General features: G+C 45.7%; 1 protein-coding gene across 13 annotated transcripts in view; it reads left to right on the top strand.

Moving 5' to 3' along the window:
- The window catches only part of NKTR (natural killer cell triggering receptor), a 74,788-nt gene that overhangs the window by 43,401 nt on the left and 15,569 nt on the right, over positions 1 to 15,818 (top strand). For 7 of the 13 annotated variants that reach the window (XM_065582617.1, XM_065582628.1, XM_065582623.1 and 4 more), the window contains 4 exons: positions 127 to 349; positions 1,125 to 1,283; positions 5,811 to 5,898; positions 11,310 to 11,455. In XM_065582617.1, the coding sequence (XP_065438689.1) occupies positions 127 to 349; positions 1,125 to 1,283; positions 5,811 to 5,898; positions 11,310 to 11,455 (616 nt within the window). The remainder of the gene's footprint in view (positions 1 to 126; positions 350 to 1,124; positions 1,284 to 5,810; positions 5,899 to 11,309; positions 11,456 to 15,818) is intronic. The other 6 variants (XM_065582619.1, XM_065582625.1, XM_065582620.1 and 3 more) reach the window with 3 other exon arrangements.

Raw genomic sequence — 15,818 nt, 5'->3', positions numbered from 1 at the left:
TGCACATTTAAGTGTCCTGTTTCCTTTCAGTTATGGCTAATCGGGAAATAAGGGAGCTGATGATGATTGGTTTTAGTTTATACTCTGCTCTTTTGGAGAATGTTTCTATAATAGTCTTGTCTTCAGTTTTAGAGAAAAAGAGGAAAGCATCTACTCACTCAGAAGCTTCAGATTCCTCTTCTAGCTCATCAACCTCTTCAGAATCTTCATCGGAAAGTGAAGCTGAAAATGAGAAAAGTAGAAGAAGAAAGCGCAAGAGAAGAACTAAAATTAAACAATCAAGAAAGCGAAGAAGGGAAGAGAAAAAGAAAGAGGAGCCAAGGTGCAAACGGATATCAAACCAAAGAGGGTGACTAATCTGTTAAGAATCCCAAAGAAATCATGTCTGAAATTACCATGTTAATTATATAGGTGCTTTATGGAAAACATTATTAAGGTGTATTTAATTCTGGAAGTTTGATTTTGTTCATCCTTTAAAATTAAAGTCAAGTTTACTGTAGATTTAATTAAAGGCTATTTACTAAATAATTATAGAGAAGCTATTAATAACAAGTAATAAACTGCATCTCTGCACACTGAAAAGTCATTTGGGACATAATATGTTTACATACATTGGGAAGGAGAAACTAATGCATGGAGACAAGTTTTTAAAATAGAGGAAAATTTCCTGTACTGTTAAGGATACGCATATTAAAATGTGATATTTATTTTCAATTATTATTTCCTATATTTTAGAATACTAAGATAACTTAGTTTCTTTTCAGTTATGGCTAATCGGGAAATAAGGGAGCTGATGATGATTGTTTTTAGTTTATACTCTGCTCTTTTGGAGAATAATGTTTCTATAATAGTCTTGTCTTAAGTGTCAACAGGTAACTGATGATCCAAGAAGGAAATATAACTTTTGTCTGTTCAATGTGAAAGAAGCCTTGTTTCTCTAGTTGTTTGATAGCTTGACTTGTAGATGTTGGCATAAAATTAAATGAGTTAACAATGTGATAAGGTTGCATATGTCACTTAAGGTTATTTTTTTGAAATCAGTTTTGATAATCTGTGCCTCTTTCAGCCTAGGTTTAGATAATAGTTTTGCTTTGTAAATTGTTTTTTTTTTCCCCCCTCCCCAGCAGCCATTCTGACAAGAGTGATGTAAATGAGAGAAAATCAGTTGACTTGAGCACAAAAAGGGACAAACCTGTGGTTCGCCCTGAAGAAATTCCACCAGTGCCTGAAAATAGATTTTTGCTGAGAAGAGATGTGCCTGTTGTCAAAGTAGAATCTGAGCCGTAAGCAGCAGATTTAACCTTTTTTGTTACACTATAGTATTAATTTAGTGGGGATGTTCTTTCCATTAATAAAGGATTTTCTGTTCTGACTCTTGGCGGGCCACCCAGTGGTGAAAGTAAGGTTCTTAACATTAGGTAACTTAGCTGCTTGTAACATTCTCCACTGGAATTTCCACTTCAGCCTGTCTCTCTAATCTCATCAGATCGAATCTTATGTAATAACTAGGGCTGTCGATTAATTGCAGTTAACTCACACGATTAACTCAAAAAAATTAATTGTGATTAAAAAAATTAATCGCGATTAATTGCTCTGTTACATTTCAATTGGTATTTTATTGTTTATTACATATTTTTGGATGTTTTTCTACATTTTCAAATATATTGATTTCTATTACAACACAGAATACAAATTGTACAGTGCTCACTTTATATTATTATTTTTGATTACAAATACTTGCACTGTAAAAATGATTTAAAAAATAGTATTTTTCAGTTCACCTCATACAAGTATTGTAGTGCAATCTCTTTATCGTGAAAGTGCAACTTACAAATGTAGATTTTTTTTTTGTTACATTGTTTTGTTTTTGAGTGTAGTTATGTAAAACTTTAGAGCCTACAAGTAGACTCAGTCCTACTTCTTGTTTAGCCAATCGCTAAGACAAATAAGTTTGTTTACATTTACAGGAGATACTGCTGCCTGCTTCTTATTCACAATGTCACCTGAAAGTGAGAACAGGCGTTCGCATGGCACTTTTGTAGCCGGTGTTGCAAGGTATTTACGTGCCAGATATGGTAAACATTCATATGCCCCTTCATGCTTCAGCCACCATTCCAGAGGACATGCTTCCATGCTGATGATGCTTGTTAAAAAAATAATGCGCTAATTAAATTTGTGACTGAACTCCTTGGGGGAGAATTGTATGTCTCCTGTTCTGTTTTACCCGCATTCTGCCATATATTTCGTATTATAGCAGTCTCAGATAATGACCCAGCACATATCCGTTTTAAGAACACTTTCACAGCAGATTTGACAAAATGCAAAGAAGGTACCAATGTGAGATTTCTAAACATAGCTACATCGCACAGCCCAAGGTTTAAGAATCTGAAGTGCCATCCAAAATCTGAGAGGGACGAGGTGTGGAGCATGCTTTCAGTAGTCTTAAAAGAGCAACGCTCAGATGCGGAAACTACAGAACCTGAAGCACCAAAAAAGAAAATCAACCTTCTGCTGGTGGCATGTGTCTCAGATGATGAAAATGAACATGCGTCGGTCCGCACTGCTTTGGATTGTTATCGAGCAGAACCCATCATCAGCATGGACGCATGTCCTCTGGAATGGTAGTTGAAGTATGAAGGGACATATGAATCTTTAGCGCATCTGGCACGTAAATATCTTGCAACGCCAGCTGCAACAGTGCCATGCAAACCCCTGTTTTCACTTTCAGGTGACATAAACAAGAAGCAGGCAGCATTATCTCCCGCAAATTGTAACCAAACTTGTTTGAGCGATTGGCTGAAGTGGGACTGAGTGGACTTGTAGGCTCTAAAGTTTTATACTGTTTTATTTTTGAATGCAGTTATTTTTTGTACATAATTCTACATTTGTAAGTTCAACTCATAGATTCATAGATTCTAGGACTGGAAGGGACCTCGAGAGGTCATCGAGTCCAGTCCCCTGCCCGCATGGCAGGACCAAATACTGTCTAGACCATCCCTGATAGACATTTATCTAACCTACTCTTAAATATCTCCAGAGACGGAGATTCCACAACCTCCCTAGGCAATTTGTTCCAGTGTTTAACCACCCTGACAGTTAGGAACTTTTTCCTAATGTCCAACCTAGACCTCCCTTGCTGCAGTTTAAACCCATTGTTTCTGGTTCTATCCTTAGAGGCTAAGGTGAACAAGTTCTCTCCCTCCTCCTTATGACACCCTTTTAGATACCTGAAAACTGCTATCATGTCCCCTCTCAGTCTTCTCTTTTCCAAACTAAACAAACTTTCATGATGGAGATTGCACTACAGAGCTTGTACTAGGTCAGGGGTAGGCAACCTTTCAGAAGTGGTGTGCCGAGTCTTCATTTATTCACTTTAAGGTTTCGCGTGCTGGTAATACATTTTAACGTTTTTTAGAAGGTCTCTCTCTATAAGTCTATAATATATAACTAAACTATTGTTGTATATGTAAAGTGAACAAGGTTTTCAAAATGTTTAAGAAGCTTCATTTAAAATTAAATTAAAATGCTGATCTTACGCCGCCAGCCTGCTCAGCCCACTTCCAGCCTGGGGTTCTGTTCACCTAGGCCAGCAGCGGGCTGAGCGGGGCCTGTGGCCGGGACGCCGGCTGGCAAGGGGCCAGCAGCCGGGACCCCAGGCCTGGGGGGGAGGTTCAGGGGTCAGGGCAGAGGGCTGGGGGTGTGTGGGGGGTGCAGGGCAGAAGGCTGGGTGTGTGGGGGGGTTCAGGGGTCAGGGCAGAGGGCTGGGGTGTGTGTGGAGGTGCAGGGCAGAAGGCTGGGGTGCTCCCAGCCCCCTACCCTGAGCGGCTCATGGCAGGGGGCTAGAAGGGATATGCCCCATCCCACCCCCTTCCCCAAGGCCCCGTCCCTACCTCTTCTCTGCCTCCTCTACGGAGCAGGGAGCACGCTGCCAATCGTCCCCCTTCCCCTTGCAAGGGCGATCAGCTGATCGGTGGCAGGGAGGGGGAGGAGGAAGGGCAGGAAAGCACCAAGCTGTGGGAAGAAGCAGGAGAGCGGGGAAGCTTGGCTGCTGCAGGATCAAGCTTCTGCCTCCTGCCCCCACGGGGGAGAGCGGTGGGCAGGGGGACTGAATGGGGCTGGGGGCCAGGACCCCTTCCCCACCGCTCTCCCCTGCAGGGGCAGGAGGCAGAAGCTTGGTCCTGCGGCAGCCAAGCTTCCCCTCTCCCCCGCTTCTTCCCCCAGCGTGGTGCTTTCCTGCCCCTTCTCCCCCTCCTCCTCCTCTCACCGGGCAGGCAGCAGCGTGCCACTCAGTCGGCTTGCGTGCCGTAGGTTGCCAACCCCTGTTCTAGGTGTAAATATGTGTAATAAAAATATAAAGTGAGCACTGTACACCTCGTATTCTGTGTTGTAATTGAAATAAATATATTTGAAAATGTAGAAAACATCCAAAATATTTAAATAAATAGTATTCTATTATTGTTTAACAGCACAATTAATCACGTGATCAATCTAGATTACTTTTTTTAAATTGCTTGACAGCCCTAGTAATAACTTTACATTAAGGATCCTAAATGTGTTACGAACCTAAATTGAAATATAAACAATACAAATAGATCACTTCATCCATTGCTTCTGTATGAAACCCTAGGATAAAATGCAGTAATTGTTTAGCAGTGCATAGCAATATAACAGAGTAGTTTAAAAGGGAAAATGAAGTATTACCTTTCCAATTTAAACTGTAAGAGCAATTTGATTTCAGTCTTGTGATCAGTTGGAATTTGGTCAAGACCCTGATGTTAATATTCTTCTCCCTATTTTCCAAAAAAGCTATCTTTCTAGAGAAACCAAACAATCATAAGTTTGTAAAATAGTTTCAAATTAAATATAATAGAAATATTATACAAAGTTTGAATGCTCTTTCCTATAGCATATTCTGTGTAATGGGCTTAATATGCAGTACTGGTCAATCATCTACAGAGCCTGTTTACATTCAAACAATGTTCATGAATGTAATAAAGTTGACAGTATCAGATAAATCACTGCTTGAAATGATAAATCATTTCTTCAAGCTTTGACAACTACTCATTTCTACTGAGCTTACTAAAGTGTATTTACAGGAACGTTGAATTGCCTTTCATTGCTAAAAATCATTAGAACTGGTCAATTATCCATAGGTGGTAATGTAGTGATGCCCCTTAGGGCTTGTGTACATGGATATTTAGTTTGTGGCGAGCTGTGATGTAATTCTATCCCATGCTAGCTTGCTGCACGGTAAGGGTCAGTGTGGACCGTCCTGATGTGCACTTACAATTCTCTAGTGTGCATTGTCAGGGTTCACATGAACCCTAGTGTGTGGCAGGCATAGCGTGGGTTAGATTTATCCCAGTTTGCTGTGAACTAAATGTCTGTGTAGACAAGCCCTTAAAGTAATATATTTGTGGATGTGGGGATCCGGGCATTACTCAGTGCACATATGATTAGCAGACAGGTGATAAAAATGACTGTCCTAGAAAAAGGGTGCACTGTTCTAATGGATCATTTTGCAAGTTCATTAATAAGTCATCATTATTTACTGTAGATAGTCTAATCTTGTTAGCTGGGTGAAAATTACTATGGTAGTGATCCACCTTTCATAGGGAAGCTATCTATTCACTTTTCTTTTTCTCATAATAATATTGCATTCTCAGTACACTGACTTTCAGTGTTTCTATTTGTTTTATTGGACCTCTTGGTAAATATTTTTTACATTATTAGCTTAATGATGTATGAGGAACAAATTCATATTTTTATTACTGTGTTACAATAAACCCATTTTTTTCTTCTTATTTTAGGAAACTTCTTGATGTTGCACCAGTGTTGACTGACCAGAAGCCGTCAGTCTCTAAATCTGGAAGAAAAATTAAAGGAAGAGGAACAATAGTATGTATATATTTCTCTCACCCCTTCTCCTACCCACCCCCACTTCCCAGAGTTTTAAATTACTCATATGGTTTGCATGTGATTTTATTGTAACTGAGGTTGAAGGACCATAGCTTACTTGGTTGGTGTGTCGAAATGTTGCAGCAAAATTAAACTGTATTTGTTAAATCATCAAATTTTTCTACCCCTCACACTAAAAACAGGCTTACCTATTAGATTGATGGGAAAAGCAGGATGTTTGCCCCTTAGTCGTGAGTGGGTATCAAAATCACTTAAGGATGAAATACTTAGAGGGTAAATAATACCCGCTAGATTAATCTCATAATCACTGCTGGATCCCAACTTATGGCACCCTGGACGATAGACTACAGGAGCAGCCCGCCACAATGACAATAGCTGCTACCTCTCTCCATTTGCCAGAGTGCCCCACAATAGCCTTCATTGAACCCCAGGATTGTAAGGCACAGAGATAAGGAAGTACTGTCTCTTTCGCCTTTTATTATGATGGCTGTTGATCATGTCTGCAGTTATAGTAACTGTGCCTTTCTGATTACTGTATATATGTAGTCGAGAAAGTAGAGTAACATTGTTGGGGGTCTGAGGATTCAATGGTATGGGGGAGGGATCTTTGGATGTATTGGCCTTTCAGTCTCTATTTTGATGGGTTTTGCTAGCCAAAGTAAGAGACGCATGTAGTTGTAGGTCAGTTGGTCAACATAGGTCTCATCTTAGATGCACTGTGCAATGAGTTACATGAGCCACAGGTGAAGTGTAATGTTGTTTAATGCAAGGTCAATATCTCATAGTCACATTCACCTATAATTTAGTCATGAAAGTTGAAAAATTGGAAGGGGTTCAGAGAAGAGCTGAAAGAATGGTTTGAGGTCTAGGAAAAACATGTTTTTAATGAGACATGGAAGCTCAAAATACTGTACATTATTTATCCAAGAAAAGTTTGAGGTGAGAAGAGCCTACATGGGGGAAGAGAGTTCCGATAACTCTTTAATCTAGAAGAAAAAGGCAAAAGTAGTTTGTTAGAAGCTGAAGCTAGACAAATTTACACTAGAAATAAGGTGCAGATTTTTAAGTGAAGGTAATTAGCCACTGCAGCAATTTGCATAGGGATATGTTGGATTCTCCATCACTAAGTCTCTAAATCAATACTGGATATTTTTCTAGAAGCTATACTATTACTCAGACAGAAGTTCTTTGAATATTATGATCATGGCAGTAGCTATGAGGATGTCGTCATGCTTCAGTCCTCGTGGATCCTCCCATTTGAGGCAAGCCAACTTTTTAACCTTGGAATTGTTGAGGCCCTCTACTCCTTGAAAGATTCAAAGGTAACTGAGTATACTTTGAGTCTTTGACTCAGCTCCAAGAAGGAAGTAGCCACAGCTGCAGCCATCCTTCAGACAGCATTCATCTGCCCAGTATTACTATTGGCCACAGAGATGCCATCGCATATGACCCTCTGCCTCCTCGTCTGTTGCTTCACAGTCTTGGGCTCCCAGTGGACATCAAGTTTGATGCCGATGTTGAGAGCCTAATAGAGCCACTAAAGATTGTTTTACTTTCTAAGATTCCCCATCCCTTTGGAAAGTGCCTTTTATTTTCGGGAAGCTTGGGCTTGGGTTACTTGGGACCTGTGGGTCCTGAATGTTGTATGTAGACTCCCTTCTTCAACTCAGACCAGTGGAGGGAGTTGTCCTTTGAGTTCAGGGCTGGGGGTTTGATTTCCATTACTTTCTTATCCTACAGAAGAAAGGAGGTTGGTGACCCCCTCCTGGACCTTTGATATCTCAACATCTATATCCACCATTTCAAGTTCAGGATGGTGATTCTACTCTCCATAATTCCTTCATTAGGTCTTCAAGACTGGTTTGCACCAGTGGCCTGCAAGAGCCTATTTACATATAGCCAGCAAGCCCTATGAGAAATCTGAGATATTTCCCATGCAACATTTTATTACCAGTACAGGGTCCTGCCCTTTGGTCTTTCCACACTATGGGTGTTCTCTGAGTGTTTGGCAGTTATAGGAGCTCACCTAAGAAGACAAGGAATCCAACTCTACCTTTACCTCAATGACGGGCTAATTTGAGGCAGATCACTCCAACTGGTCATCTTTTCAGTTCAAGTAATTCACACCTGTTTGCTTCACTGGGCCTCAAGGTCAACAGACAAAAATCTACAATGACTTGGACTCAGAGCATAGAGTTAATAGGAGGACTGGTAGACTCCAGATCAGTGAAGAGTGTACCTTCCACAAAAAAGATTCCAAGCAATAGTAGGTGTCATCAACCAACTTCAGGATCACCCAGAATATCAGTGGAAACATGCCTCAGGCTTCTGGGACATGCAGTCTCATGTACCCATGTGAAGCAATTGCCAGACTTCACATATGTTCTATCCACATTATATCTACCCAAGAGACACTGAATGAACATAATGATTACAGTCCCTCAAGAAGGCCTCTCTTCGTTAAGCTGGTGGAAAAAGACTCTCTTCAGGTATGCCATAGAGTATCTTATCTACACTTCTGTCTACCACGATGCTGATGGCAAACTCCATCACTCAGAGATGGGCAGCTCATCTAGGTCACCTTAAAAATCAGGACCTATTGTCCTCTCTGGAAGCTTGCTTCCATTTAAATATCTTAAAGCTCAAAGCTGTCCATTTCACATGCAGAATATTCCATTCTCTACTCCGGAGCTCCACAACACTAGTGCTGACAGACAACACCATAGCTATGCATTATTTCACCAGACAAGAGGGAGAAAGATTGTGTCTGCTCTGTCAGGAGACCATTTGGCTCTGTAGTTGGTGCATTCTGACTCCGATCAAACTGATGGCTCTCCACCTTCTCAACCTTCAGAACACCTTGGCAGATCAATTCAGCAGGCATCCTCAGACAACTGGGGTATTATGTCAGACTTCATCTTGCAGAACATTGTTCACAAGTATGGATTCCTAGAAATAAACCTATTTGCCCGAGACCAGGAACAAGAAGTGTCAGACATTTTGCTCCTGAAGGGGTTCAAGCCCAGGCTCCCTGATAGATGCATTCCTCATCCCCTGTACACTGAGACTGATGTATGCCTTTCCCCTGATCCCCATGATACTGAGAGTTCTAAGGAAACTGAGGCAAAACTCAGATTATGATAGCCCCAGCATGGGCCAGGCAGTTCTTGTATTCAGATCTGAGGAATCCTTTAACACAGCACCCCCCACCCCCATCCTGCTGACCCTACCTGATACAGTTTTGCAGAGCAATAGCCTCTTAGACCCAGTTTCATTACATCTGCCAGCCTGGATCCTGGCTGCATGACACACACCAAAAGAAGCTGTTCAGTTGAGGTTTGGAAGATTCTGCTCCAAAGCAGGAAACCTTCAACCAGAGAGACTTAGGCTTGGTCTACACTAAACCCCCAAACCGAACTAAGGTACGCAACTTCAGCTACGTGAATAACGTAGCTGAAGTCGACGTACCTTAGTTCGAACTTACCGCGGTCCAGACCCGGCAGGCAGGCTCCCCCGTCGACTCCGCGTACTCCTCGCGGCGAGCAGGATTACCGGAGTCGACGGGGAGCACTTCTGAGTTCGATTTATCGCGTCCAGACAAGACGCGATAAATCGAACCCAGAAGTTCGATTGCCTGCCGCCGAACCAGCGCGTAAGTATAGACAAGCCCATAGAAAACCTCTTCCATTTAGCTTTGTATCTGGGCATCTCAGCACCAGCTTCTTCCATTGTCATGAACAATTTCAGCAGTGGTTGGACTGTTTATTAGCCCTGAAACAATCTGGGCTTTTCTCAGGTCCATAAGGGTCCATTTATCAGCAGCATTCTCCTATCTGGGGCAATGCACTTTTTTCCCCAGCTCTGGAGTTCCCTCTATCAAGGGACCTTAGTATTAGCAGAGCTGATGGGTTCTCCCTTTGAACCCATAGCAATCTGTTCCCTATGCCACCTCTCACTGGAGATGCCTTTTTAGTAACCATTTCATCATTTTGCAGGGTAGGGAAGATTCAGGTCCTCATACAGTATTTCATAAGGACGGGGTTACTCTTAGACCTCTGCTCAAGATTGTCTCAGAGTTCCAAATAAACCACTCCATTCACCTCCCAGTTTTCTTTCCCAAGTCTCACTTAACCGTGGGAGAAGCTAAACTTCACACAGAAAGGGCACTGTCTCTTTACATTGACAAGATAAAATCGTTCAGGAGCACCGCCCAGACTATTTGTGGCCTTTGCTGATAGAGTTAAGGAGCAATCTATATACATTCATGTTATCTAAGGAGTTCTCCAGTTGTATAAGGACATGTTATGAGTTAGTCAGATTCAATCTAGCTAGCCATATTGGAGCTCATTGCACTAGAGCTCAGGCTATCTGACAAATGGCCCTACATCTGTAATTTGTAGAATAGCTACATGGAGCTTGGTCCGCATATTTACAAGACACTATTCCTTAATAGAGGCTTCCAGATTGGATGCTCATTTTGGAAGCGATGTACTGCAGTCAAATTTAAATAGGACTTTTACCACTCTCCTCCAAGCAAACAGACAACTGCTTTGTTAGTGAAATACATGTAGACTCAAAGAAGAAAGGTTTGTTATCCTGCAGTAACTGTGGTTCTTCGAGATGTGTTGTCTGCATGGATTCTGCAACCTTCCCTCCTTCTCTGCTCTTATGGAATCCTACTGCTCTGGGGTTCTGTTTTGGCAAAGGAACTGAGACAGTTGGATTCGCTTAATCCATTATGCCGTCAGATGGGGGCCCTAAAGTGAATACTGCTGACCAATACTGCGAACAGATCTCATGCACGTGAGACACATGTCCACATGGGTTCTACTTTTGGTGCGCAACATACCTTGAACTACACTTACTGTAGGGTAAGAAATTGTTCTCTATGGGCTTGATGCAGAGATTACTGGGTGAGGTTGTTTGTCCTTTGTTATTGAGGAGGTGAGACTAAGGCCATGTCTACGCTGCTGCGATGATGCAGCGGGGGTCTAGACCCACTAAATCGACCACAGAGTGCTCTCCGGTCAATTCCAGTACTCCACCAGAACAAGAAGATTAAGGTAGGTTAAGGGTCGAGCATCTCCCGTCGATGCAGCACAATGTAGACACTGCAGTAAGTTGACCTAGGCTACGTTGACTCCAGCTACTTTATTCATGTAACTGGAGTAGCACAATGTAGGTTGACTTACCGCAGTAGTGTAGACGAGGCCTAAATGATCACTATGGTCTCTTGTGGCCTTAAAATCTATGAATTTATGGATGAGACTCCTGACTCTGCTTGTGTTATTGAGACCAGCTGAATGATACTTTTGCCTCAGTTCTCTCCTATTGGGTACTTCGTTTCCTTTTTGCTCTTTTTGTTTAAGCCTGCTTTTGTACTCTTCCAGCGATACCACACACCACCTCGATCACGATCCTGTTCTGAATCTGATGATGATGAGAGCAGTGAAACCCCTCCTCATTGGAAAGAGGAGATGCAGAGGTTAAGAACGTACAGACCACCCAGTGGGGAGAAGTGGAGTAAAGGAGATAAGTAAGATCTTTACTACAAATTTTAAACGGGTTATATATGTTACTTGTCTTCACGTTCAGAATAATAAAAATAGAAAAGACTTGTTCCATAACCTTTCCGTATTGTTACTGTGCCACGGTCTCTCTTGGAAGCACAGTGAAAATGAAATGTATCAATCTTGTAAACAGTCCTTATACAGTTATAAATGTTTCAACAGAAGCAGCTCTATCAAGAAATTCTAATGACTTGGTAACTGTGGTATGAATTTTGTTATATCATCAGAGTATATGTATAGTCCAGTTTTCTGCATTTATGTATCTGATGGTTCTTCTTCGAGTGCTTGCTCATATCTATTCCAATTAGGTGTGCACACGCCGCATGTACAATCATCGGAAGATTTTTACTCTAGCAACCCTCAGTGGGTCATCTGAGGCGCCCCCTGGAGCGGCGCCTTTATGGCGCCGGATATATTCCCCAGCCGACCCAGCACCCCCTCAGTTTCTTCTTACCGCCTGTGACGATCATTGGAACTGTGGACCACAGCTTAGCTGATCTCCACCCTCCCTAGCATTCGCTTTAGTACCTGTTAATAGTTTCTGATTAGTTGTTAATAGTTGGTTATAGTTGTTAATAGTTGTGAATTACTTAGTATAGTTAGAGTTAGTTTAATCAGTGGGGGGTAAGGGGGTCTTCTCCCCTATCCCGATACCCAGGCCCAGGCCTGGGTCTCCAGGCTTCAAACCCTGCTTAGCTTGCCAAAGGCCGATGCCAACGGGAGACCCCCATGACTCTTGCCTAAGGTGTCTGGGGGAATCCCACCAAGCAGACAAGTGCCGCATTTGCAAAGTCTTCAAGCCGAGGACCAGGAAGGAGTGGGACTTTAGACTGAAGCAGCTCCTTATGGAGGCGGCACTTAGCCCGGTCCCTTCCTCCACGTGCCGAGACTCGGCACGGTCGTCCTCGGTGCGGAGTGCCCCTGCAACACCGCCTGGTCCGTCACCACGTTCAGACTTTAACAAAGACTCGCGGTGCCAGATCTCCCCGGCACCTCCACCACCATGGCACAGGTCTCTATCTCCGAGCCAGAAGAAGAAGCAGCCCAAGCAGGTGCCGGCCACTTCTGATTTGTCGGTGCGACAGACGCTGACATTTCCCGCACGGCAGTTGGAGCCATGTCCATTGCCAGAGCGCGTAGGACAAATATCGGCTCCTGCACCGTCGACTCCAGCACCGCAAGGGCCGTCGAGTCCCGTGCACATAAGCTCCCAGGGGCACACTGTGGTCAAGCTGAGACTATCCTCCACACCGGAGCCCTTTTCAACGGCATGGGACTTGATCGTGCTCACAGAGCCGACTCCTCTGCAACCGGCAGCACCTCCGGCACGGACGGTGCTGTCGAAGGGAAAGCCGTCCCTCATCTGACCACTGTCGCCAAGTGAAGAAGGACGACACTGGTCCCGGTCCCGAGCTTTTTCCCGGCATCCATCACGGCGTTGCTCAAAGTCCCGGCACCGTTCTAGTTCTCGGCGCCGGTCGTACTTGCGATGCCGCTCCGGCTCACGGAGATCCGAGTTGCGCTACGGCCGGTACCGATTGGACTCCCGGTACCGGTCAGAGCAGCACTAGACCCGGAGCCGATCCTGACGCTAATCTTACCGGAGGTCGCCATTGAGATCCATATCAGGCTCCCGGTACCGATACGACTGCAGGCACCGATCGACGTCTCGGTACCGTTCTGCCTTACGGCACTGGTTCCCGGCACCATGGCACGGTACAGCACCGGGGTACTCGGCACTGGCACGTACAGCACCGCCTTGGCCATCTCGCTCCGCCTCTGCGTCGTCACACTCACAAGGTGGCTACCACGCCCAGGACCAGGGAGAGGGTGGTACAGGCCAGTGGCTAGAAGAAGGCCAGGACCCGGGCCACGAACCCCCACAGTGGTCCTTTTGGACCCCCTGGGCATACCATCAGGCCCAGGGGGCTCCTTCGGGAGCTTCCCATTCTGCCCCTTTGGAGCCCCGAGTACCGGAGGTCACTGTGTCTCCCTTCCCACCCCCCACCCCCGGGAGGCTTGGAGGCGACTGCTCCAGCGCCAATGCAGGACCACGCTCCTAGCCTGATAGATCTTGAGCAATAAGATCCTCCTCAAGAGGACCTCGCGCAGGATCCCTTAGTCTCAGGGGTATCTTCCTCGTCCTCGCCCGATGAGGCAGTGGCAGGGACTACGGTTTCGGGCCCTCCTCCTATGGACCTCCGTGCTCACCAGGAACTACTCCACAGAGTGGCGTGCAATATGAACCTCCAGGTAGAGGAGGTGGTGGAGGTAGAGGACCCTGTGGTGGACATTCTGTCCGCAGAGGCACCGTCCGGAGTTGCCCTCCCCGTCATACGAACCATACAGGCCAATGCCAAGACAATCTGGCAAGACAATGGACAGGAGTCCAGAGAGGAATTTGGGGCTATAGTAGAGGAGGGCAAAAAGGTGGCCAGAACCTCCCTACAAGCCTCTCTGGATGCGGCAGACTCAGCAGCTAGGACCCTGGCCTCGGGCGTAGCCATGTGCCGTATCTCATGGTTGCAGGTCTCTGGCTTACCACCAGAGTTACAGCAGACCCTCCAGAACCTATCCTTTGATGGCCAGGGCCTATTCTCCGAGAAGACAGGCTCAAGGCAGCAGAGTCTGAAGGACTCGAGAATTATCATGCGCTCTCTGGGAATGCATACCCCAGTAATGCAGAGAAGGCCCTTCAGACCACAGTCTCGGAGGTCGTACCCTCCTCCTCGGCCGAGATAGGACTTCTTTAGAAGACGCGGCCGAGGTGGTAAAAGGAAACAAACTGGATACCAAGCCAGCCAAGCCCAGGGCCCTCCCAAGCCATCGGCAGGGCCTAAGCAGAACTTTTGAAGGTGCGCCCAAGGACGGAGCACCAGTCTTCAGGATCCCTCCCCGCCTTTCCAAAATAGTCTCTCCCATTTCCTCCATGCGTGGTCCTACATAACATCAGACCGTTGGGTCCTACGCACGGTGGAAAGAGGATACTCCCTCCAATTTGCTTTCTCCCCCCCCCCCTTCCCTGTCCCTCTTCAGGGACCCTTCTCACGAGCACCTCCTTCTATAGGAGGTCCAATCACTCCTGGCTTTGGGAGCAATAGAGGAGGTTCCGGGAGAGTCAAGGGGCAAGGGCTTTTATTCCTGCTAGTTCCTAATCCCCAAGGCCAAGGGTGGGCTTTGGCCCATCTTGGATTTACGTGGACTCAACAAATTTATGGTAAAGTTGAAGTTCCGCATGGTCTCACTAGGGACCATTATTCCTTCCCTAGATCCTGGAGACTGGTACGCCGCCCTCGACATGAAGGACGCGTACTTCCACATTGCGATCTACCCAGCGCACAAACGCTTCCTTCGTTTTATGGTCAATCAACAGCACTTTCAATTCACTGTCCTTTCGGCCTATCCACGGCCCCCAGGGTGTTTACCAAATGCATGGCTGTGATGGCGGCCTCCCTTCGTCGACAACGGGTCCAAGTGTTCCCATATCTCGACGACTGGCTTATTCGGGGTCGCTCCAGGGATCAGGTGCAGTCTCATGTTCAGCTCACCATGAACATGTTCAATCGGCTGGGCCTCCGGCTCAATGTCGCGAAATCCACTCTGGCACCAACCTAGAGGATAGAATTCATAGGAACAGTATTAGACTCAGGCCTGGCCCGGGCAATTCTGCCGGAAGCACGCTTCCAATCCCTGGTGAACATCGTCCACAGCCTGCAAAGCTTCCCAACCTCAACCATGAAAACATGCCTATGCCTCCTGGGACACATGGCCTCTTGCACGTTTCTGACCAGGCACGCCAGGCTGCAACTACGTCCACTCCAAGCCTGGCTATCAACCGTATACCGCCCCGGTCAGGACAGCTTGAGCACAGTGGTTACCATCCCGCCAGGGGTATTAGCCTCTCTAGGCTGGTGGCTGGACCCCAAATCAGTGTGCGAAGGGGTGTCATTTCATGTCCCGCAGCCCTCCGTGTCCCTAGTCACGGATGCGTCATCCCTGGGATGGGGAGACCACCTCGGGAACCTCCGTACGCAGGGGCTATGGTTGGCAGGAGAGTTATCCCTGCACATCAGCATACGGGAACTCAGAGCAGTGCGCCTGGCGTGTCTAGCATTCCAAGAGCGCATTCAAGGCCATTGTGTTGCAGTCCTCACAGACAACACTATGGCCATGTTTTACATCAATAAGCAAGGGGAAGCCCGGTCATCTCCCCTCTGTCAGGAGGCCACTCGTCTGTGGGAATTCTGCATAGCCCACTCGATCCATCTGGTGGCGTCGTTTCTCCCATGGGTCCAGAACACCTTAGCGGTCCACCTCAGCAGATCATTC

The sequence above is a fragment of the Chrysemys picta genome, chromosome 2 (assembly GCF_011386835.1).
Source record: "Chrysemys picta bellii isolate R12L10 chromosome 2, ASM1138683v2, whole genome shotgun sequence".
NCBI lineage: Eukaryota > Metazoa > Chordata > Testudines > Emydidae > Chrysemys > Chrysemys picta.
Note: the sequence above shows the minus strand (reverse complement) of the source record. Positions and strands in the feature narration are given on the sequence as shown.